At 40.3% G+C, this 25,334-nt stretch overlaps 1 protein-coding gene across 4 annotated transcripts in view; it reads right to left on the reverse strand.

Moving 5' to 3' along the window:
• Pde5a (phosphodiesterase 5A) overlaps positions 1-25,334 on the reverse strand; it is a 116,167-nt gene that overhangs the window by 70,376 nt on the left and 20,457 nt on the right. For all 4 annotated transcript variants that reach the window (XM_003476854.5, XM_063260712.1, XM_063260714.1 and 1 more), the window contains exons 3-4: positions 22,799-22,888; positions 463-534 (exon numbers count right to left, since the gene is read on the reverse strand). In XM_003476854.5, the coding sequence (XP_003476902.2) occupies positions 463-534; positions 22,799-22,888 (162 nt within the window). The remainder of the gene's footprint in view (positions 1-462; positions 535-22,798; positions 22,889-25,334) is intronic.

Consider the following 25,334-nt stretch of genomic DNA (forward strand, 5'->3'; position numbering starts at 1 on the left):
TCTTTCTGGAGGCGAATTCACATCGCCCAGCCCAATTCACAGCTCGGCGCCCCGCGGTCTGTGCACAGAGCTTATAAAACACTGGGAAACTGGCTTCACCAGGAGGCAATTCCGATGCTTAGCCAAACCTGAGTGCTGAACTTGGAGCAGGGCTTTTAAGGGTTTTTCCTCAAGGTAGAGCCTCTTTATAGCAGCGATGGAGGATACGTGAGTTAAAGGCTGTAAGTGTCCCTCTGTGTGGTCGAGGGGTTGGGGGGGTCCTGCTGACGGTCACTTAGGTACTTGCCAGTCGAGCCAAAGCAGTCAGCAGCTAAGGAGACACTTCTGAACTTTTCAGATCATTTTCAATCATGGTCTTTTGCATGGTCAATGACTTCAGCAACAGAAAAATCTAGAGGTCTACGTACAAGAAGTCAAAGTTTCTCTCTTATCTGACATCAGCCCAGACTTGGGTTTTGGTACCTTTTCGTCTTTCTCCGTGAATGTCCCGCCATTTCCCGATTTCTTGTTGATGGCCTGGGCTACACCAACGACCTGGTACAAGCAGAGAAAAGTGACAAATTCTTTCTTTGGCTGGCATTACTACTAAGAATTTCTCAAAATGAATGTGATCACAACAGAATATTTCATGTGTTATGTGATTGTACGCTGTGGTTTGAATTAACTAATTAGTAATTACATTTTAAGTCAATATTTCCCACAGTTTTAAAATATAAACAGCTCATTTCTTTACCTTGTAAATAAAATACATAATAAAATGCACACTGTATATTTATTTAAAGTATTTCAAAGGGCTAAATGTCTCTTTGCTAAAAATGAAACAGGATCCAGTGGCCAGCGATAAAAGGCACGCAGGAGATCGTTAAAGTGCAAAGAATCCCGAACACAGCAACGTAGCCGTCCTCTTTTGAAATGTCTGCTTTTGAAAATTGACCTTCAAAAGAGTTATTTTTTTGGGAAAAGGTTGCTGAAATTCAAAACAGGATTTAACATGTGGAGTCTTATTTCAAAAAGATTAGAAGTCATTTGAAAGAAAAACACACCTTAAGATGACTAAGCTGAACTCCAAGTACGTCTTAAGGTTTCTCAAACGATTCACTAAGAACATTTTCATCTGTCTGTTTAGAAGTATTTTTTTTTTTTACTTACTTGTTAATTCCCAGCTTCAATCTGAGTCACTATCTTATTTTTATAAAGACCTTCAACTTCCACTTCCTCTTTATTATTCAGAAATTCTTCTCCCTTTCCTTGTGCAATTTAGTATCAGTGGGATAAGCTAATGTCCCCTGCACATCACCCTGTCGGAATACGCAGCTCTTAGTTCCATGCGCCAGGTCCATCTCTGATTTCTCAGCCCTCTCTTGTGCCTTCGCTTTAATTAATAACACAAATTTCCTCTTCAGAATAGCAGAACAGACAAGGAAAACACATTGTTGTCTCATGTAGTTTTTGGTTCTTCTCAAGTCAATCTCTCTCTCTCTCTCTCACTCTAATAATGTTAATTTAAGAAGCAAAGCAGAATTACTCATTTATCCTAAATTTTCTGATTGCCCTTAGTTCAACTTTCCCTTACTTTCCACACATTTCAGCTCTTGAAAATAACAGATTTCTGGATGCTTCAGCCTCACAGAGGAATGACTCGGAAAGCCTAAGGTCATACACATCTGGACGGCAGCTGGGCACATTCACTGGACATGTAACTGACGAGGACCACTGTTCAATACAGAACAGGACATCTCTAACTCAGTTACTTTAAGTACTCATTCATTCATTTATTTACTCAGCAAATCCTGAAGTGCCTACTATGTTATCAGTGATAAAAACTGGAGAAAAGGCCACCCCGGAGGAGTTCAGAATCCAGCGTGTGTGTGGGGGGGGGCCACAGCAGGACCAAGTGATGAGTTTTATGACACATGTGCCCGCAGATTACTAGAAGTGCTAATGGGTAAAGGAGCTCAAAAACACACAGAGGCAAAACACCAGGGGCTTTTTACCAACTACATTAACACTTCAGTGCATCACTATGCTACCATAAACTTACAGTAAGATGAGAGCTTCTTTTAAAGTCTTACAGAGATTAAATAATAGGTTTACACAAAGATAGGTTACACAAAGTATTTTTCTGAAATCAGGGCCAGTTAAAATGAGGTGGTTGGCGTCACTTGAAAATGAGTTCAAAATTACTCGGGCTGGTTGTCTCCCTGAGCCCCAAGGCCACGGGCTACAGATCCCTTAACCTGGTGACTCACAACGTGGGTAGATGGATAATACTGGCATCGAGGGGCACTGATGGAAGAGAAGAGGATGCATGATGTTCTGTGGGTGGGTCAGGGTGCATCACTATGTCACAGAAAGGCAGAACCAAATGACAGCACTTCCAGGGGTCAGCAATGTCCTCTGAGCATGAATGCACAGGCTGCTGTAGACATGCGTGGAGACCCCAAGGCACACTCACTACTGAAACCGATGCCCTGGTTGCAACTGAAATTCTACACTCAGGAATGTTTATAAGGTAACACTGCTTCTATCTGTGGGCTGAAAATTTTTCTCCCTAATTAAAAAAGAAAAAGACTTTCCTCAAAGCCATTCCACAGTGTATGCCATTACCCACAATTTTCACTCACAGTTCACGCAGTTCAGTAGCTGGATTTTCATTTCTAGAATTCCTTGTAATTCTTTTTACAAACTCATAAAAATCAAGTGCCTGTTTCCCTTCATTTGAGTGCACTTCTTGTGGCTGTAAGTTTATCCTTAGCAGGATGTTTCCCAGAGTCTCCTGCTCCCTACAGCACGGAGGGTCCACACTCAGAGCTTCCCTGTCAGTCTCTGTAATGTCAGGTGGTGGAAACTCGAACTCCCCACCCGTGGGTGGCAGAGGCTCTCGTCTCGTGGTTCCTAAGCGTCTTTTCTTTCTCTCCCAGCTGCAGGCAGAAGGCAAGCTTCCTTGCTGCCTGTCCTGGCCACCGAGGAGCTCTGCTAGGCTCAGTTGCATGGACAGGATTTTACAGACTACAACTTTCCGAGAAGTCTGGCCCCAGCTCTCCAGCTTGGACTCAGCCCCACTCTACGGATGGTCCCCGCAGGCACTGCTCCCACCGTGCCCGACCTCAGCACCGTCAGCCGATTTGGCTTTTGGTCACTTGCTTTTCATACCTTAGACTTCTGACACCTGTGGTTTTTCCTATTCTTGATCCCATTTGTATATTTTAAGAACTGTTTTTCATGTAATTTTGTCTCCTACTTGACTAGGGAATGGAAGATATTCTTTTGCATCTATTACAGCTTTACAAGCCTAGTACATCAGCTCCAAAAACATACTTTTATCCTCTGAGCACCAGATGTTTTGCTAAGTAGATGTCCTGCCGTGTTCACAGGGAATTGTTTCTGGCCACCCCAACGACTAAAATCTGAGAATGCTCAAGTCCTGCATATAAAATGATACAGTCTTCACACATGACCTATACAGATCCTCTCATATGCTTGAATTCATCTTTAGGTTACTTGTAATAATCGTAAATGGAAATAGTTGACATACTATGTTGTTTGGGGGATAATAACAAGAGAAAAAAAGTACATGTTATTTATAGCTATGATTTTCCCAAATATTTTATTTAGCAGTTGGCTGCATCCATGAGTGGAGAATCTAAAGATAGGAGACCAGACCACATTTAATTTTTTTCCTCCAATATTAAAGAAAGACTATTTGACCAGAAAAATGTATCTAAAATGTATATGTGCCTTTGTGTCCAATGATGACATTTTACAAACACCATTGATTTAAAAAAGAAAAAACAGATCAAAAATAGAAGCGAAGGTATGTTTGTCCAAAGTCACAAAGACACCAAATTTTCTGAATTAACAACTCAAGCAAGACCAGCACCTTCTGCCCTCCTCATGTTGACATAAAGTCCTTTCTTCTGACACCAGTTGCTCCTTTAAGCAAATCAGTTCATGTTTTATAAGTAATCATTACCTATACATTTTTAAATGTCAATGTCCAAAGGCAGCTTTTTATGCAAGTATGTATCCTGTTTTATGCCAGCTGAGGAGCCCTCCCTCAAAAAGGTCAGCTCTGGGAGAGCTCTCTCAGACTGCTCACTCTCTGGCTACCTGGACCTTCAAACGCAGGGCCTCACTGCTATGCTTTTTAAGCATAAAGAAGCCTCCCTGTTTTGTAATTTACTGACACTTTCCACACTGTAAACAGACACCATGCCCTCACGGGGTTGAGTGTTCTTTCAGGAATGTAAAAGGACAAGACTTGACTCTTGCTGGACGAGCTGTGTGGAATGTGACAGCTGGCTGCTCCGGGGGCAACTGATCACTGCTAAAGTGATCTTCTTCAATAAGCAGCTGCCCTAGACATTCACCGAGGCCGTGCAAAATCTCAACACCCTTCCCTGTTCCCCCTTCTCAGGGATGCTTTGCATGAAGACAAAAAGCACGGGAGAAAAGGAACACTGCAAACCTCAGTCCTCCCTCCTCCCTCCTGTGAAATGCCTTGATCACCATGATGAGATTCTAGATAATAGATGACATTCTAGATGAACCTCTAGATAATAATTCTAGAGCTAAAATCCTGTATTTCTTCAAGACAGAATTTACAAGGAGTCACTGGAGAATTCTAGCCTCTTCTCTGCTTCATTCATTGATTTATTTTGCAATAAATATTTTATTTGACTGACAGTTATTAAGTGCCTATTATGGAACAGTCTCTGTTGCAGGCAATAAGCACAAGGTGAACAAGACAGAAAAAATGCCTGTCTTCACAGAAGTGACATGCTAGTCAGAGAATGTTAGGGTCAAAAGGGAATCTCATTCCCTTCTTTTCCACCCATTTCACAGATGAGCAAACTCAAGGTAAGAAGGCTGATAGTAATCCAGGTTGTTTAACCTCTCTTCCAAATGCTATGCAGTCATCTAAATACGATACTATTCCATGTGGTAGGCAAAATATTGCCCCCATAGACCTCCCTGTCATAATCCTGGGAACCTCTGAATATGTTACCATAAATGGTAAAAGGCAAATGGCAGATCCAATGAAGTTAAGGATCTGGAGATGGGAAGATGATTCTGAATCATCTGTGTGGGGCTAAGTGTTCACACGGTGCTTGCAGAGAGAAAAAAAAAGCAGGAGGGTCAGACTCAAGAGACCTGAAGTGTCACACTGCAGATACTGAGGCTGGAAAAGGTGCCACATGCACACAACCCATGGAAGCTGGAAAGGACAAGAGAACCATTTCTTTCTTTGAGACTCCGCACAGCAACGCAGCCCTGCAGACACCTGGATTTCAGCCGGTGAGAACTATTTTGCACTCTGATCTCCAAAGCTGTAACACATTTGTGTTGTTTTAAACCACAAAATTTTGTTGATTTTTGCAGCAGCAATGCAAAACTAATCTGTTCACTAAATTATTAAAGAATCTCTTGTTTTCCCATTCCTTTTTACAGTTTCTCTCACCACATACTGTATTTTGTTTCACCAAATAAAAGCACACTTTCTTTGAAGTCCCTGATATCTTGTTTCTAATCGTCTTCTCCCTCCTGCCCATCTTTTGACACTTAAACCAAATTCATCGCCTTGGGATGCTGGTTAGCATATACAGGTCAATCTCGTTTCTCAAAAAATTTTAAGGGCTTCAACTGTCTGTTGAATTAAAGAAAAAGACTCCCATAACATCCCACGCCCTTCACAGAACTATGATCACTTACATGGGCCTCTGAGTCACAAACAAATGTCCTTTGTTTAAATCACTCTTTAAAATACTACCTTCTACGCTCTCTACAGAAGCTAAGCTTCCAAAAAGCCTTTCTTTCAAACTTATCCCTCTGAAATTCTCTGTGGCAGCTGTGTTTGCCATCCATCTGACAATGAGGTATTCTCCTTTTTAACCTCATTTTCTTTGCTCACATCCTGACTCTCCAATTAGATTTCCTCCCAACATGATTTATATTATATGCCTTAGGGAATCATCAATACATTGCATTGTCCTGAAGCACTGAAGGCTTGAGAGATACTTGTTAATAATGGGACAACTGTCAACGATCAGATTTTCTGGTGATGCATTTATCAGATAATTTCCATTCCAATCACAGTGAATCGCATTTGTCCATTTTTGTTCTCTACCCTTGTTCGACAGGAACAGAGCTGCAGCCTCTGAGAACTTCATGTGGCAATGTGCAGCTCATGTTCTGAAGCCTTTAGCCACGGAATTGAAACTCAGGGCCTGGGAGAGAGACTTGGGATTTTGAAAGAGGCAGTAAACAAGCTTTAATATTTTCCTACAATTTAAAAAGTACAGAAAATCACAGACAAAGCAGTAAGCACTGTGTCACTGTCATCTGAAACAGGGACAGTGTGGGGTTTATTTCAAGTATTACGGGGTCCACTGGACCCACCTCCAGGGTCTCAGATTCAGTAGATCGAGTCTGGGCCTGGCAGCTGTATTTCCATGTGTTTTTAGGTTATGCTGCTGGTCCAGGGACAAAAGATATTTTGAGAACCTCTGATAAACAATTACAAAATGTGTACCACTGTATTTGGTGACTTCTTTATTAATGGTATTAAGATAAAATTAAATGATATTTTCCCTTCTCAGTCTTTTCCCTCCTGTCCCTTTTCCCAAGAGTCAATCTTGCTCATTATACTCTTATAAAACATACAAACCCACAAAGACATAGCACTCTCATGCTTCTAAAAGGTTATGAAAAGAAAATCAAGTAAAATGCATTATTTTTCAACTTCTAATTGCATTCCATGTTTTATTTTAGATCAATTGGTAACAGACCTGGTTCATTCATGTTACATACAGTATTGCAAACTTACCAAAATTTATTCACTCCAACCCAAAATGATGGTTATTTTTGTTGTTTGCAGTATTTGGCTACTACAAACAATCAATAATGAATAACTTTTTGTGGGTCTCCTTGTGCACATGTCCAAGCGTCTCTCTACAGTTAATTCTCCAAAGGGCTTTGGAAATTTATACTTTTAATAGTAATGAGCAGGAGTTTCTGTTAACCTGTTACCTCACCAGCACCTAATGCTTGCCAATTTGATGGGCACAAACTGTACCTCACTGTTGCTTCAATTTGCATTTTTCTGATTTTTAGAAAAGATGAACATCTTTATTGGCTACACTGGTTTCCTCTGTGAGTCTGTGCTAATTTTGACTTTTTAAAAAATTTTTTGTTTGGGATTGTTGGGCCTTTATGAACAAACTTTAGAGTCAAAGATATTCCTTTAAATGAACAGCAAGATTGATTTTATTTAATTGAAACCTCCTTTATTCACCTGTCTGCACAAGCCCCCTGATGCCCACTGTTTATCTCAAGAGAAGGTGAATAGCTCCTCCAGAGGTGGCAGACAAATCCAGTGTGGTTTACTCTCCCAGGCTGGGTAGCTAGGAACAGGCAGACAAGTGGAAAGAAGCTTTTGGAAGTTGAAAGATGTATAAGGCAATACTGTAAAAGTAACTGGCATTAGATAACGATGATCTATGCTAGTTTCTAGCAGAGTTACATCTTTTCCTAGCAAAGCACAGAACAATTAATACGCTAAATAACTTGCCACAAAAAAAGAAAATGAACCTGCCACATGACAGGTACTTCCCAACTATTAATGCATTAATCTTTACCATAATCTCCTAGGTACATATTATTACTCCTGTTTTATCACGGGGTAAGCTGATGTTCAGACCAGTTATGCAAATATTCCATAACGCACAGATTAAGATATACTCTTCGGCTCTGACCCCAAAGCCTACATTTTTTTTTCCCAACCAATCCCACCCCATCCCATCCTGGGAAAAGGGAACCAGCACTAGCACAGAACCCAAGTTCTTAAGGACTACCAAGTGTGACTGAGAGATAATGGTGAGTGTTTACATTTTAAAAATACTTATTATCTTTTCAGGAATGATGGGGTGTGTTCAAGTGAGGGACAATATTTTGAGGAAGCTTAAAAGCAATTTGTGTCTGATCATAATACTTCTTAAATTTAAGCACTCACTGTATTTTATGGTCACCTCTCACTAATCACACATTTATGGCAATTTCTGTCAAATACAAACATCACCAAGTGTCTGCATCCACCTTGCTCACTGGGTCTGGCACTGTGCAACTTCTGGCTGTCCCCCCAAAATTAAAATGACCATGACTGGTAACTGCTCTGAATCCATTCTGGGCACCTAGGCAGTCAGGAAAGAGGACCAGAACTGCTTCGGGAAGTGGCAGGAGCTGTGAGGTGTGTCCAAAGCAAAGAGGCCCACATTAAGGGGGCTAATGACAATATGTCTTTTGATGTAATAATTAAAAAAAAATTCACTGTATTTTTTTGGTATTTAGTGTCTTGTATTTTTATCAGCTAAAAGAGTCACAAAGAACAAAAGTTTTTCGGTACATATCAAGGCTTTGGCTTTGGATTTCATCAGTATATTTATAACGTTAATGCACATTTTCATAAAAGGGGTGGAACAATTTCAAAATTATAACTTTTTTTGGTATTTTTAAGACAGAGTTTCACTATGGCCTTGAACTCATTTTGTAGCCTAGGCTGGCCTTGAACTCACAACCATCTTCCTGCCTCAGCCTTCTAAGTGCTAAGATTACAGGAGAGTGTCACCACCCCCAGAGTTCAAAACTATAACTTTAAGAAACAAAGGCACATTCAAAGTAGCTGCTAAAAGATGTTTTTTTTGACTTGGATTATAAACCTTGGGCCAAGATTTTACAGCCAGGTACCACTTATACAACATTTTTAAAAAATCCTGTGTGTCAGGGGAAAATGGATAATAAATGTCTCAAAAAATAAATAGATTCTTTAAGAACAAGCAAAACTAATTCACTATGATAAATATCAGGACAGTGTTGCTGACAGATGGGGTGTGAAGTCACAGGTGTATATATGCCTTGTCAAAATTCATCAGATTCTATCTTAAGAGCTGTGCACTTCCCTGTATGTAAATTTTCTTTAAATTAAAAAAAAATATTTAAAGAAGTGAACTGTAAGTGCTGCAGGTATGTGACCCGGAGGCTCAGTTCTCTGGGGAGATGCAGGGCAGGCCGAGGTCCTGACCCTATGCTGGGTGCTACTGGCCAGGGTGGGAGCTCCCCGTGGGGTCAGGGAGTCAGCCCTGTCCCGCCCAGTAGCATCCTGCAACAGGAACGCAACTAACTTGAGCCTAGGTTCCTTCCACACAGCGGACACTTGGCAAGAGTCTGGACCTCAGTGTTTATTCTCATCCTTTTCCATAGACGAGAATTCCTCCTCCCTGTCAAACACTACATCCTAAGGACCTTCCGCCCTTCCGCAGTCATACTTAGACCTTTCTGTCCCTTGGGGGATGAAGACTCAGTCCTGAGACAGAATAGCACATAACCACTGTGAACAAAGACTCCGTCTGTGCCCTTTAAAAATGGTCAGAGACACAAATTCCATGGCAGAAAAGAGCCTGCCGTCTTTCCCATGGCACGGTATGCACAGTGTTTACTGCTTTGTTTAACTTTCCATTCCTCCATCTGGCCTTGCAACACGCAGCTCCCTCCCCCCAGCAGGAAAAGGACATTTTCTCAATTCCTAGAAGGCCCAATAGGTGACGAGCTCTGGGGTGGACACTGTCCTATTCTCTGCCTCACGGGAACTTCAAAACCACCTGGTGTGTGTGTACAGGCCAGTCACATAAAGCTCAGAGAACAAAGAAAACTGCTCCAGGGGCAAGTCACTTAACCTGACCGTGTCATTACTGCTTCAAAGTCAGAGTGCTTTCATGCTCTGCCTCTTTGCTTAACTGGGAGGAAATCCAAAATGACAATAAAAACTGCCGAGTGACATACGGCATATAAACTGTACTTCGTATCAGAACATTTCCAACACTGTTTGTACTCACTCTTTCCCATGATATCTCCAAAAATGACTCTAGAGCCTTAGGTCTACTTAGTAACCAAGATTTATTTTAAGGGCAGTGTCCTGTCGACTACCAGGTGCTGGCCTGTGCTGCTCAGGCCCAGGCTGGACAGCCTCGCTGTGTCTGGATTCTGTCAAGTCAGGGACAAGTTTGTTCCAGCTCTTCCTGCACTTGTAATGGGGCTGTGTCTCTACAGCTGGGTGAATGCTGTGCTGATAAAATGTTCTGCTAACTGCAGGGTAAAAGGCACACACATAACGGGGAACTAATATAATCCAAGAGCAACAACACAGTTTTTTAAAGCAGCAAAAGCAAGTTACACACTGAAATACTGGAAAGTTAAAAATGAGGCAGTGTCAGAGGCTTTAAGAGAACGCCCTCTGAGCAGCGCCCACTGAATGGTGAGCTCCCTGCTGTGGAGGCTGCAGAGCTCATGCGTCTGTGTGTAGAAGAGCAAAGCACCAGTCTGTCTCACTAGGGAATGCTTAGTGACAGGTGTCACCATGAAAGGGGCAGATCCTCATCCTCATCCCACCCGCGAAGCCATCCACAGCTCTGTACTCTGTACTCCTTGCCTAATGTGTAGCTGATGATGCCAACAAACAAAAGCTATCATCAATCCCCCTGCAGTCCGTGTGCTACCAAGGCCACAGCCTTGGTTAAAGGGAGAGCCCTGAGAGCCCCTAGTTTGTCAGCCAAGTTTGGTTACTGTGTGCAAGATGGTAAGGAAGCCTGCTGAGAAAGGATCATCCTGTAAATTCTCAGGCAAACCAGATGGCTGCACACATGCATGAAGATCAAATGTCACCTCATCCATGGAACACGCTTGCCTCACCTTGCTCAATGCAGCTTATGGGTTATTGAGAGGAGACAGCCAATAAAGACAAGCCAACCTGTGGTGTGTCAGAGGCGGACCAAGTATCTAAGTGGTAAGGAGAAAACAGCAAGGAAGCAAGGTATGGGATGGTTTTTAATAAGCACAGTCAAAGAAAGCCCTACTGAGGTATGATTCCAGTAAAACTGTAAAGGAGGTGTGGAAGTGAGCCATCTGAATAGCTAGTAGAGGACCCTTCTGTCGAAAGGCACAGCAAGTGCAAAGGCCCTGGGAGTGGAGAAACAGCGAGGCTCCTAGTGCAGTGGGAAGAAGCAAGGGAGAGAGGAAGGAGGTCAGACAAGCAGGTACGTCTCAGCGCATCAGGAGCTGGACATGTGGGGCCTGGGTTGCAGGTGAGGTGGAAAGTCGGTAACAGGGAGGCTGGACTGGACACAGGGACAGGTTTAAAGCCATGATACAAGTCTGGGAGCCGTTAAGATAATCCAGCCACTACATATTGATGGCCTTGATCCAGGAAGGAAGCAGTGAAGAAACCGTCAGCTGCCATGGAGGTGAGGACGGAGCAGGTTAGTGGGAGGAAGATGAGGAGTCTGGTTTTGGATGTGAGTTCAAGAAGACAGACATAGATGAGCAGAATGAGGCGTTGAATGGATGAGCTTAAACTGCAGAAGCACAGCAGTAGCATCTATTTTGTTAGCAGGTAATTGGCATTTCATGTTTTAAGCCACAAAAGCAGACAAAATCCTGAAAGGAATGAGTGAAGTCCCAGGAGAGGGTCCAGCGCTGGGCCATCGGCACTGTCATGATGAGCAGACACCCACCAAAGAGGCAAAAAGAGGTGGTGGGAATACAGGAGAGAAACTGAGGCGTGCAAGGAAGGGAAAGAAACAATGTGCCCCGCTGGAAGAAGCGACCACCAAGTGCAGCAGCACACTGCGGGCAGGGCAGGAAACGGCCCCTGCGTCTGTGTTGTCCTGGGAAAGTCGCTGCAGCCTGGCCAGAAGAGTTTCCACAGGGTGGTGAGGGAAAGCCCTGGGTGGGGACTGTTCCAGAAAGAATGAAAAGAAATGGAAATGGTAAATAGGGACCAGACAGCTCTTTCAAAGAGTTTTGTTCTGAAGGCGATCAGAGAAGAGAATGTGGCCTCTGAACGAAGCCAAGGGCTCGGGCGGGTGGAGAGCTTTTGTTAAGATGCTAGAAACAGCAGCGTATCTGTGTGCTGCTGAACAGACGGGGTAGAGCGCGAAACTAGAGGTTCTGGATCAAGAGAGTCAGCTGCCAAGCCCGATCTGAACATGTGAGTGGGGATCCCATCCGTGCCTTGGGGGTACTGACACAAGCTGGTTTCCCTGGACACGAAAGAGAAACTAGAAGACCTGAGGCACAGAAGCAGGGTAAGAAGTGGAGAGAGCGCCTCCCATCTGTCTTCTGAGACAGTATGCAAGGCCATCAGCTGACAGGAGCAATGGGGAGCCAGCAGAAAGACATGAGGAGACAGGAGAAAGTCATAGAGCAAAACACGTTTTAAAGGAAAGCTAATTTCTCTGCTCTCCACCAGCTGACTCTTGGGTGCATACTTCAGGACTACCACAGATCCCCCCCTAATAATTTAAGAACCTATAATGTATTTTGGAATCTTCCTTCTGCACCCATCAAATCAGTCCTCTAACCTACCAACCAGAAGAGCAACAAGTCCACTTTCTTTGTGTCTTCCTCCCAGGCCTTGACCTGTCTTGCCACTGGATTACTATAAGAACCTTCTTGTAAGTATTTCTTTTTAAATTCCAGCATTCTTTTATTTGTTCATCTAGAATACACATCATACTGTGTATTCACAGGTGACAGGTGCCATGGGGGGGTAACCTGGAGGACTCTTCCAGTCTCGCCATGGTAATTTTTCCTTTTTTATTAGTCTATGTTTGGGACGCATACGTGGGGAATGGGTACATACACATATGCCCTCTTGATCCCTTCACCTCCCTCTTTCCCATCCACAGATCCCTTTCCCATCTTTACAAACTCTATTTCCCTGTTTGCTGCAATCTTTGTTTGCAGGACCTTTCTTTAGCAACCATTCTGTTGATATTTATAATACCACTTTGCTTGTAGATTTGTGTGTATGAGGCCAAAGGACTAACTCCATGACTTCTAGAAGGCCAAAAACTCACATTGGGCACCTCTCCCCTTTCCTTCTATGGTCACCATCTTGGTGAATTATTGGAAGATGCTGGTTCCTGCCAAAAATCCTTACCAGCATTCCAGCCCCTAGAAACAACATATGAAAAAATATGGCAAATACTTACCAAAACCTATCAAGTGTCAAGTTACATAGCTATGGACCAGATAGTAAAGTAAGATATCTGTATTTAATGCTCTGGCCACATGGCAAATGTTTCCTAGCTTAAAAAGAAAAAAGCCAGCACCTGTTTGCACGGCCATAGAAGGCGCTTCATGATCTTGCCTCTGCCTACCTGTGTGGTCTCGTTTCCAGACACTGCCCTCCTCTGGTTTATATTCAAGTAAACACTGTACCAAGCAAAATACCTGCCCCCACTGCTCTTGGCACATGATCAGACAGAGGCAGGAAACAACGGAGCAGAAAACAGAATAAAAGTATACTAAAGAGCATTCCTGTGGCACTCAGCATTCCGTGCAGTTAATCCCACGCAGAACCACATTTGTGCCACAACAGGGTAAATGTCTTTAATCCCTCGATCATTTGCCACCACGAACATCTTCCTCTTTCCCTCTCCAGCCTTCCTCTTTTAATTCTCTGCTTCCTCTTTTCCCCTTGACTCACAAACCAGTTTTAAACATCAACTCGACATCAGTCTATCAACATAAATCAGCCTATGTTGGCTCAGATAGTTTACATTATGATTTAGTACATATAAAGAAAACAATGATATTATTTTTTAAAACACTAAGGGTTCCTCTTATCATCTGGTCAGTTTCAAGGAAAGAGAATTTTAAAATTAGAGCCTAATTCCCCTCTCTTGGAGTTTGGGAAGCACCCAGCCCTTGTTTCTGAAGAACAGAACACTTAAATTCCTGGTGGTATCCAATATTGAAGTGCACGTCACACAAGACCCTGTTGCGTTCTCCTTGCTTCCTCTACCTTGGATTGCTCACTGTCGCAAGTTAGCTGCCGCTCAGTGAGGGCACCAAGTAACTTAACACAGAGGTCTACACAGCAAGGAACTAAGCCTCCTGCCTCTGGGAAGTGGACATACACACAAACTGAGCCCTCCGTGCCGACATCTGAACAATAACCCAGCCTGTTAAGTCACTCCGGAATTCTTGAATCACAAAAAGTGAGATAATGAATGCTTGTTCAGAATCAATGTAATTCATCAGGTGGCAAGAGACACCCAATGTTGTGACTGTGAGACAATCTGTAACAATGAAAAGATCTGGAGTTCTACATCCAGATCATTTTAACTCTATTTCAGCATAATTTCATTCAAAAGTAAAATTTGAAAGTGTTGCAAGGTTACTATCTCACATTCTTTAATTTAAATTCAACCTACATTACTCATTTTCACTCGATGATAGAAGAGAAGCAAGTATGGATTTTCAGGTAAGGAATGAACATAAAACTTCAGACATCAAGGCAGTAAATGAATTTAAAAGGAATATAAATTATTTAACACTCCATAAAGTTCTTTATCTAAGTACTTTTACCTTTCAGATGACCAGATGACTGAAATGTTTGTATATAGAGATATACATATATATATATATATATATATATATATATATATATATAAAGAGAGAATCAATTTCATTGACAACTACTAAGCTCTTTTAAGAATGTATGAAAACATAGAAATTATTTAATAGTCAAAATCCACCCAAGGGTATAATTATGTATTGTTGGCTCAGATATTGTACAAAGAAATTGTTTATGCTTATCTGCAACTGGTTCCAGATCTCTAATATTCATTATTCAGTATTATGTATCATTCATTATTCAGTCATTATACTTATAAATAATCTATTAATTTAAAAATGTGATGTATTGCAACAAGTATTGGGAATGATTATCTTGAACAGACCAATGAAGATAAACCTGTTCTTGAATAATAAATAGCATTTGGTAAGAACCAAATTTTCTGAGCATTAAAAACAAGATATTTGGACATATAGAGCCAGCCAGTCTTAGCTTTTATTTACCTTTTCTTCTCCTAGATTGACAGTGTAGACCCAGGATTTTCACCTATCAGCACTTTTCACCTGCTGTTTTTTAAGTATTTTTTTGTCTTTTTGAAAGTGTTAATTTCTCCTTTGTAGAATACATTTGCTTATTATTTAAAGGGCAAAGTAGGAAAAACAAAAGAAAGACTCATCACCGTCATGACATTAAGCCCAGAACAAATAAATTGTGTGGAGAATGTCTGTTTTGTTTCTAAAACAAAGTTACAAAAGGAAAGAGTACTGCCTGGAAACAATCAGAATTTATAAGCTATTAAAAACATCCCTCGTCAGTTCTTCAGGACTAAAATAGATCTAGATCAGCTGAGTCTATTACTACTCTGCTTATTTTTGTAGTTATATTTTCATCTATTTTGACTTAGCATTGAAGGACTACACATACTGCTGTAACATTCATTTGCACCAAGTTCACCTGTCAAATTTAAGACAGGACCAGTCAGCTCTGTGGGCCTGGATCGCAGGCAGGGGCTCCTCTGCCTCCACTCTGCCCGGAGAGCAAACTCTCACGGGAGCCTTCACTTCCCCCCTTAAGCCTGTGGTCAAACACATGAGTAAACACAGCATTCAGCTTTCATTCTCCAGCAGTATACCCCCAATTCAGTGTTGCCTGTTAACTCCGATACTGATTATCAGGCTCTTTTAAGATTTATCTTGTTTCCTGGCATGGACACTGAATTTTTGGTACACAAGATCTCTTCTCTCTCTCTCTCTCTCTCTCTCTCTCTCTCTCTCTCTTGAAATTGAAAAAAATTAAAAGCAAGTACCTTCCTGGCTTCACTTTTTAAAAAATGCCTTTATTGCCTAGACCAGTGCTCTACATATTTCAATGATTCAAGAATTACTTGTCAAACAAGTAGAGGAAAGTAAATAGGTTTATTTTTAAGTGAAGAGATAAAGCCATAAGCCTTAAACTTTAGACAACATATAGTTTCATAAATTTTGCAGTTGGAATTATACATCCCATCATATCTTATTTTGTGACTTTTTGGGAAGCATTAAATGGCTTTGATTCATTAAAGTATTTCATATAATTCTCATAAACATTAGCTGATACTTCTAAACTTATTTTCAGATTTTTCTTAAAAAGAAGATACACTTAACTAGGTATTGAGCTAACATGATCCACCATCACTGTTGTGAAGAATTTATCATAAATCCTCCACTGTAACTATTATGATAATTTATATCAAGGAAGGCAAGTACATCATGCAATATGACCAGATAAAAAATGATATAATAAAAATGAGAAGAGAGCTCTGATTCCAAATTGGACTTCTACTTCACAACTGGAGTTGATATTCAACCAGTGTTTCAGCCTCAACTGAAAGTCACTGTTGGATATAAGCTCCAGCTCAGACCAAAGAAATCAGAACTTGCATTATTTAATTATGTCTGATTTCTGCCTCCTAATGCTTCTCCCAGAATGGTCTACAGAGAAAAAAATCAGTAGGCCCGAGTGACAAACAGGTTTCTGAGTAAGAGTTATATCTAGGGTTGGTTACATTGCTGCAGTGCCTATAAATAAAAAAGGAACACTCATCTCTATCATGTCACAACAAGCAATACTTCAGGGGAGGGCAGTATTTCAGAAATAGGTCATTCGAGCTAGACAAAAAGAGTTGAATTTCCCTGTACTTCTTTACTAAACATAGAAGAATTCTGTCGGGTTATAGAAATAATGAGTATACGTGACGAAGATATAAACTGGTCCGAGTCCTTAGGTCTGAGAGACATTTAACAGAAGTTCTAAAAATCCACATACTGTCTGCTACTGGTTTACTATGCTTTATGTGGGAATCAGAGTTCTATACTGGAGTACACTGGCCCAGATTAATATAAAACATGTTCCTGTAACTCTTCTGTCCCTGGTAAAAATTTTCTCATGATTCCTCTTAAGGCACTTTTGAAAAGAGTCTGCAGAGGAGGCTCAGCTGTGAGGAGCCACCAGAAGCCAGCCACACATCAGCCACTTTACTCCCTCCCTGCCAAAGCGACAGTCATTTAAAGGGGAGAAAAGCACGGCCATCATGTCTGGCAGAACCTTTTAAAAGCCTCTTCTCTGTATTATGACCTTGTAGTTCAACTGCTTAGATTTGAATGTCAACTTTGTCAGTGTTTAGTCATGGGACGTTGAGCAAGTTTCAGTGGCAATAAGATAATGACCTTCCTCTATGGTTGTGATGAAGACGAAATGGGTTAGTATCTGCAAGGTCTTTAGAATGCTTTCTACAGCACTTGTTCAGTAAACACCACAGTAACTGTTTTCCACACATAAAGCAGTTATTTCCAAAGTGATGTTCAAAGTTCCAGTCCACATCCCCCCAGCCACTCTCTCACACATGGTTGGACTGGTTCTCTTCTCTTCCTTGACCAGTATTTCATTTTGCCTTTAGTCATTTCCTCTAGCTAGGAGCTCTTTGACCTTTTCAAAATAAATTATTTTAGCCTCCCTAAGCTTTTCTAGCTTTGTTTTTGTTTTTCCAAGTTGCCCATTAATCTGACCCTCTCAGACTGGGGGAGGGAGAAGATTACAAAAACTCAGCCTCTATGATGTTTTCCCCAAAAATCCACTCTCATAGACGTTTAGGAAGAATTATGATCCCTACTTTGACACAATGCTGCTATACATATTACACTTAAGTGTATGACAGAATCTGTGAAAAAAATTAGCTGAATTATTTCACAAGTAGCAGCAAATACAAAGCTTAGATATTTCAGTGAATCTTAAAAATCTTTCTGAATTTTCTGGTCTATATAACAGGTCCCAATTTAGTATTCAATACATATCTACTCCATTCAAACAGCTTTTCAAAGCTGGATGTCCTGTGTTGGGAAACCTGTGTCACTAAAAGGTATCAGGGTGTTCTGGAAACATTCAGTAAACAGTAATTCTTAACCAAAGTTCTCTTTATGTTCCCAGGTAAGTAGCTGGAAGGGGTGTTGGCTTACTCAATATAGTCGAATTTACACAAAGACAAAAATGCCAGCTGCATTTAACTTCACTCATGAGAAAAAGCAGTGAAAAGCATTTTTAAAAAGAATTTAACATTTGTTAGAGGATAATAAGTAGAAAGACTCGATACTCAGGGGCTGTGAGGGTTACCATTTGTTCCCAGCTGGTTGATTATACTATAACTAAAAACACCTTTGCACAACTTTTCATGTTCATTGTCTTTTTTAGAAGATCTGCTAGTTCTGTCTCTTCTTAAAAAATACTATAGGGAATTTACTGATGCCATCCAGTGTGCCAGGAATTCTGACAGGCGTTTCGTACTCATGAATGAGTTCAATCTTCCCAACAAGCCCTTTCATTACCCGCCTTCTGCAGAGGAAGAAAGTGAACTCAAAGAGCTTAACCAGTTCCATCCTGGTTAGTCATCAAGGAAGTGGTGAAACGGGATTCAAGCCCGGAGCAAACAATCATCACAATTACTCCCAAAAGTCAAACTGGGACTCCACATTTTGATTTCGAAACTTCCATGAGAGAGAGAGTTGTATGCACATACAAATGGTGACCCGAGCATGTTTACATAGCTATAAATTTAGAGATAATCCTGGAAGTCATATACTGTATCTTATTACTGGCCTTGATTCTGGCTCAGCCAAGTTACTTTTTTATACTACAATTGCTGCACCGAGAGTCTATGTACTTTTCTGCTTCTCTTTATTCCTTTCTTTTGAAGAAGTAATTCTCACAGGAAATAATTTCAAACTGGGCCACGCAAAGCTGGGAAAAGAAGCAGCAAGAGAATAGAGAAGGTCAGCGATACATTTAAAAAGCTGGGTTTGGAAAGCCTCTCTTGATGAAAGGGGCTCAGTCTCCAGTGAAGTCACGAAGGGACATTTTTTTCTTAATCTCTTGGAATACTTGGTGTGAGTAAACTATTTCGGAAATCAGTGAAGAACCCAAACTTCTTACCAAGTTGTCGGGTAGTTAGAAAGGGTACAAAGGCACAGGGAAGGACACAGAAAGCTCAGGAGCTCAACAAACTCTGAGCAGAACTTTGGACTCCTGGGTACCTGCAGCGGAGCTCACTGTAATCAGATCTGTATTTAAGTAATCAAATTCAAGTCTCCCTCACTAAAGTGGCTAGCATTACGGATGTTAAGCAACTTGATCTCTCCTACTTTGCTCGTAAGAATGTAATACAGAATAGCCACTTTAGATGTGAGTTTGAAAACTTATCAGAAGATTAAACATGTATCAGCCATACAACCTAGCAATTCCCATATTATACATTTACCCAACAGAAATGAAAACACAATTTCATACAAAACTTTACACATAGACATTGACAGAGAGAAATTAGAAAACCCCAAATATCTGTCAGCTGCTATGTGAATAAACCACTGTGGCATATCTCCATACCATGAAATAAATCATTTAGTAATAAAAAGGGGAACTGATGATACACACAGCAATGTGGGTGAGTCTCAAAATCATTACGCCAAGTGAAAGATTAGATACAAAGACCACGAACTTCATGAGTCCACCTTTATAGCATTCTCAAAAAAACCCAAAAAATAGTCACAAAGGCCAATCAGTGATTGTCAGGGTCTGAGAGTGGAGGGAGGAAGAGGAGGAGACAAAGCAAGAGGGTTGGGGGGTGATCTGAGGACAGAAAGGTTCTGAGTCTTGACTGTAGTGGGGTCACATGACATACACACATTTATCAAAGTTCATCCACTGTGCACTTATGAACTGTCCTCATGCAGTGAGTAAATTACAGTAAAAGACACATTTGCTATTAATCATAAATGTCTCTAGTTGCAATGTCATGTCTACTTCAACATCCTCGAACGATTCAAACCATTTACCTTTCCTGGTCACCTTGATTTAGGGGAAGAGCCAGAAGTCGTATGGTGCAAGATCTGGGGAATAAGGTGGATGGGGAACACCATAATGTTTTTATATGAACCTGCCTTTCTGTTGGAGGGCACTTGGGCGAGCCTTCTCTATAATTTCGAGCACATACTATAAAGACACTCATGAAAGAGGACTTCAAGAACTGTTCCAGAAAATGATAAGAATGATGGGACAAGTGTATTTAAAGTAAAAGGTAATATTTTGGAGGGGGGAAAATGGCAACACATCTTTTACTGTAATACATTTTAAAAACATAAACATTTACTGTATATTTTGATCATGGCTTATATCTATAGAATTTCAGAATGTCTCTGTAATTCCTCTCTGTTGGCAAAGCAAGGAACACAGCATTTTACCATGATAATTCTGAGCCACAGAGGAATGAGATGCAGTGGGAGGCAGCTGGAATTGGGTTGAGTATGGTGTGATCTGTAGATCCGGCCATCGTCAATTTAGTACTTGTTAGAAAAGAATCTCATGTTCCCTTTATACTTATTGAATTCACAACCTGCATTTGAATAAGACCCCTGGTGATTCCTATGCACTTTAAGATTTTAGAAGCACTGATTCAGTGTTTTAGGAAAATTCCCAGTACAGGGGTATGCAAGGTGCACTGAACAGAAACTGCCTGCAAGTCTAGAACCCCTTACAAGAACATGTGAAAAGCTCAGGCATTGGCTCAAGATCTGAATTATGATACAGGGAGAGCAAATGAAAAGAAAGGCACTGAAACGGAAAATAAATTAATGGAATCTGGTAGCAGAGTGAATGGAAAAAGTACAAAAGGATGTCAAAATATAAATCCAGTACAGACTTATGACGGGATGTTACCCCCAATAAACCCAGCAAATACTGAAAACATCCTAAATTGAAAATGCATACATTTAATCTACAAACAGCCTCACTTGGCAAACAGTTCCCTGTAAGACAACAGGCGTGGCTCTGAGGGCGTTAGGATATTGCTGCCACCCCGCATCACAAGAGCAGGATATCCACCGCATATCTCTAGCCTAGACAAAGATCAAGACTCAGAAATTCAAAATAGACTGTCTACTGCTGGTGTATTGCTCTTGCACCTCCCTTAAAAAAAGAAAAAAAAAAAACAAAACTAAAAACCACCTCAAACTGTTGTAAGCTGGAGACCATCTGCATTTCTAATACAACCAGAAGCAGTTCTCGACCTTTGGGCATAAATTATCATAACCACTTGGGAACTTCAGGCAACACTGAGCCTGGGATCCAACTCCAGAAATCGTGATTCAAGGTTGAGCCTGGATATATAATTTTTAAATTATATATTAAACAATACCAGGTGATTCTAGTGTGCAGTTATGGCTAAGAACTATAAACCTTACAATCTATTTGCTTTCCCTAAACCTTCATTATACCTTATACTTACATGGGAAGCTTTAACTATACAACAGCACTCTGATCCTATCCTTAGATATTCTAAATTAATTAGCAATGATGCTTAATTTTAGTGCCAGCTTGGCTGGGATATCTAAATACATGGAAAATGTTATTTCAGGGTGTATCTGTGAGGCTGGTACAAGAAAGAAACAGTGTCTGAACCAGCAGAAAGGATGAAAGACCCTCAATGGGTGGGCATTATCCACTCATCCAGTCAATCAGGGCCACGATAGAACAAAAAGGCAGAAGAAGAGAAGAGAAGCCCCCCGTTTTTTGGAGTGGGGCTGTCCATCTTCTCCCACCCCGCTCATCACAGCCCTGATCTTGGGTCTCTGGACACTGGGACTCACAGCAGCAGCTCCCCAGTTTCTCAGATCTGAGGACTTGAAACAAATTCCACCGCCCAACTTCCTGGCTCCTCAGCTTTAAGACAGAAAATCGTATGACCAATTCCCACAGTAAATGCCCTCATATGTCTAGATGCATCCTCCGAAATCTGTTTCCCTGGAGAGCCCTAATACAATTTGTAATGTATTAGAATTCCCCAGCCGGTTATGTTGTGCAGTCAGGATGGAGAATGCATGGTTCACTCAGTTTAACTAGTAATTTATTCACCATTTTATTTGAAATACGTGTAAAATGAAGAAGTATCTCAGTCCGAGCAGAATCTAAGTCTTCTGGTTAGGTGAAATTATGAATGAAGATATTTTAATTTTCTTGTTACAGTTCCACACGGAAACTTACACAATTAGAATTAGCTGTAATTTCCTGTAAGATTTTTTATGGTTGCCTATGTTTATGATACAGAATGATACATTCTGTTTATGATACATTCATATTAGGGATCTGGTACCTATGCACATTGCACTTTTTAACTATACTGACTTTCCCCCACCCTATGCTTCTGTTCTCCCTTTTTTTGGTCTCCCATCTTCCCTGTTGTTGAGTTTCTCATACAAGCAAACCCACGTGGTATTTATGTTTGTTTGCCAGTGTTGAGGACTGAACCCTGAGCCTTCACATTGACCTACACAGCCAGTCCTTTTTATTTATTTATTTTTTTTGAGAGAGGGTCTCAGTAAGTCACTAAATTACAGGCGGGGCTCAAACTTGAGATCCTTCTGCCTTGGCTTCCAATTAGCTTTAATTTCTGTTCTTCAAAATCTTAATTTGAATGCAAAGGAATCAAGGGACGATCATTACAACTGGTTGACCATTTATGAAATGAATGTGAGTCAGATGCTTAAAACATAACATGAAATTAACTGATTCTAATCACAGCCATAATTATATATCTTAAAAGAGTAAGGCACTAGGAAACGGGTAGGAAATGATGTATGAAGTTTATTCTAAAACAAAGAATACAGTAAAGTCTCTATCAGTGTTCAACCCTATAAAGTAAATAAAAACATTAAGCAGCGTATTTAAGTAATTTATATGCTAATTTAAAAGCCAACTCATCATTGTAGCATTATTTCACATTATGTGCAAAGTAAAAACAATTTTTTCCTCAGAAAGAAAACAATATTTCCAAATGACCTTTCATAAAATAAAAAATTGGCTTACCTCTTCCCTGTGATTCTTAATTGGCATACAAAGAATACTCTGGGTCTTGTAACCTGTAATTTGGTCAACCTCTGCATTGAACCGAGGATCCTAGTAACAAAAAGAAATTTAATTTAATGACTGACTTGCACAAAGATCAATTCAATCTTTGTAATTTATTAGATTCCAGAAATGTAACCTTTGACTTACACTATTACTCTGAGTATCAATTTTAGCATTATGAATGGCATCAAATCGTAGAAGTACATATCATCTTTGATGAAGATACATCTAGGGTTCTTAGCAGCTATGTTTGAGAAACAAACAAAAATTCCAAAACTAGACTTGAACAAGTATTAAAAATAAAAGACATTCAAAATATTAACTAATTAGAAAGTCAGATAATTTATGGGAAGTAGCACCTCTCAGATTTTGTGGTACAATTAGTCTGTCCCCATCTGTCTCACTGCCTGATTTTACTGTGTCATCCACAGAAAACCACCTCTTCTAAAATCTTTTTCTAAAAAGCTATCCCCTCCAAAACACCTTTCCCCTAAATGGCTTTCTTCGTAATTGTTTTTGTACTTCCTCAGTATTCTGTATTATAAATAGTATCTCAGGTTTTCATAAGAATTATTTTTGTATGCGTAAAAAAACAGTATGGACTTAGTTTGTCAGGAATTCCTTAATCTTTTGAATCTCTCTTTGTTTGTTTGTTGTTTGTTTTTGTAACGCAGATAACAAAGAATCACAAAGGACTTTTGAAAGGTAAAAAGTTCTAAATGTTCATTACAGAACGGCATAAGGCAATTTTCAAATACACTTTACAAAGATCTAAAATTAGGCTGTAAACCCTATGAGTTTTTTAAAATTCATGGTTATATCCCCAATACTTAGTTTTTGTTGAAATGAATGAGGGAATTCATTAACAAACAATACCATGGTTATCAAAAGTGATCATTTCAGCTTATTACAGTATAATGTAAAGCAAAATTTTTCAACAACAGACACAATACATGGTATAAGATTGGAATAGAAACAGACATTCCAGAACATAAACATCTCAATGAGTGTTGCTCTGTTCAAAGCAATAGCCTTGGGAACTTACACACTCAATCTAATAATAGCTTCGTTGCTCCAAAAATTCTGCATTTGGAATTCCCTTCAGAGAATGTGGAATATCCACACTGGAAAATCGTCATCTCTGAAGGTCATTTCTATTTTTTCCCTAAATTAGTTTAAAGTCATGCAAAGCCAAAGCTGTGAATGAAGTAGGTGATTACATTAGATTCCATCAAAAGAGGTCAGAAATGAGGCCAATTTTCCCTTGAGAGGGCCTTGGCTTTAAAGATATTTTCAGGAAGAAAGTTATAAAATAATGGAAAATCAGTATAAATATTTTAGGTTACACATATTACAGTACTTTTTCCTTTTCTGCAAACATGCTCAAGTTTATATTGATTGAGATACACAGAAGGCTGTAGCTAAGTGTTTCTAGTAAAACAGTTATTGTTTTTACCTTTAAACATTTAGGCATTTTATCTTTAGATTGCACGGATTCTAAGGAAAAATAGACAATACTGACAACTGATACATTAAAGCCATGAAAAATGATTATCAAATAGTGAATTATTTTGTAAGTTAAAATGCAAATAAAAATACACTTTCTGAAATTATTTTACTAACAAATACTAGAATTACAAGACCAGTTTATAAAGAAGAGAGTTTAATTCAACTAGCTAATTAAAGCAGTAATTTGATGGAAATTAGGACTTTACAGCTTTTGGGGTATCAGTTATTAGATTAAAATCAGCAGCAACCCTGGATGTGTCTCTTCACTGAAATGAGTGGGAATGAATGTGCCCTGCAGACGTCTTTGAGCGGAGTGGCCACCTCAGTGCTGTCTTTCACAGTGTCCTCAGTGCAAAGGCAGTGAGGCAGCCCAGAGACTTCGCGACATTCCATGTCTGACAGACACCAAAGAAAACCCAGAGCCCTGTTGTTACTGCAATTATTCCTTTCACTGCTTACACAAGCACTGGCTATCACTGCCCATCACAAAGTAACTGGTACTGGACTTACCTCTCTCAGCAGACAACAGGAAGTCTAAACACAGCCACAGGCAAAACGAGGGGAAAGACACATGATTACGCTGGGCGCTGTGGCTTTCTGCCTTGATTGGATACTTTCTGTTTTGGAAAAGGCAAGTGCCACTCAAATAGAGCAACACTTTCAAACAGAACTGAAGGAAGGTCCAACTTCTGAAGTGGCTGGAATTTGTAAACCAGCACAGAAAAGTTAAGTTAGAGGGGTCAAAGGAGACATGGTAAGAGAGGGCTACAGAGGACCGAGAGGCTGCTTGCTTTGGATATGCACACGTCAAAAGCTGAGAGGATTAGCAAAACTCAGCTGCTGAATTCTGAAAGCTCACTAAGGACACCAGGTAGGGAGAATTCACTAAGCCCGTCAGACATTCCAACTGACACAGAAAAGGCCATTTTTGAGGAGTAAGGAATACACCTGACAGGTGAGGATACTCCTAAGACTTTTAAATTGA

The sequence above is a fragment of the Cavia porcellus genome, unplaced genomic scaffold, assembly GCF_034190915.1.
Source record: "Cavia porcellus strain 051 isolate PalLab524CR breed Dunkin Hartley unplaced genomic scaffold, mCavPor4.1 scaffold_14, whole genome shotgun sequence".
Classification (NCBI taxonomy): Eukaryota; Metazoa; Chordata; class Mammalia; order Rodentia; family Caviidae; genus Cavia; species Cavia porcellus.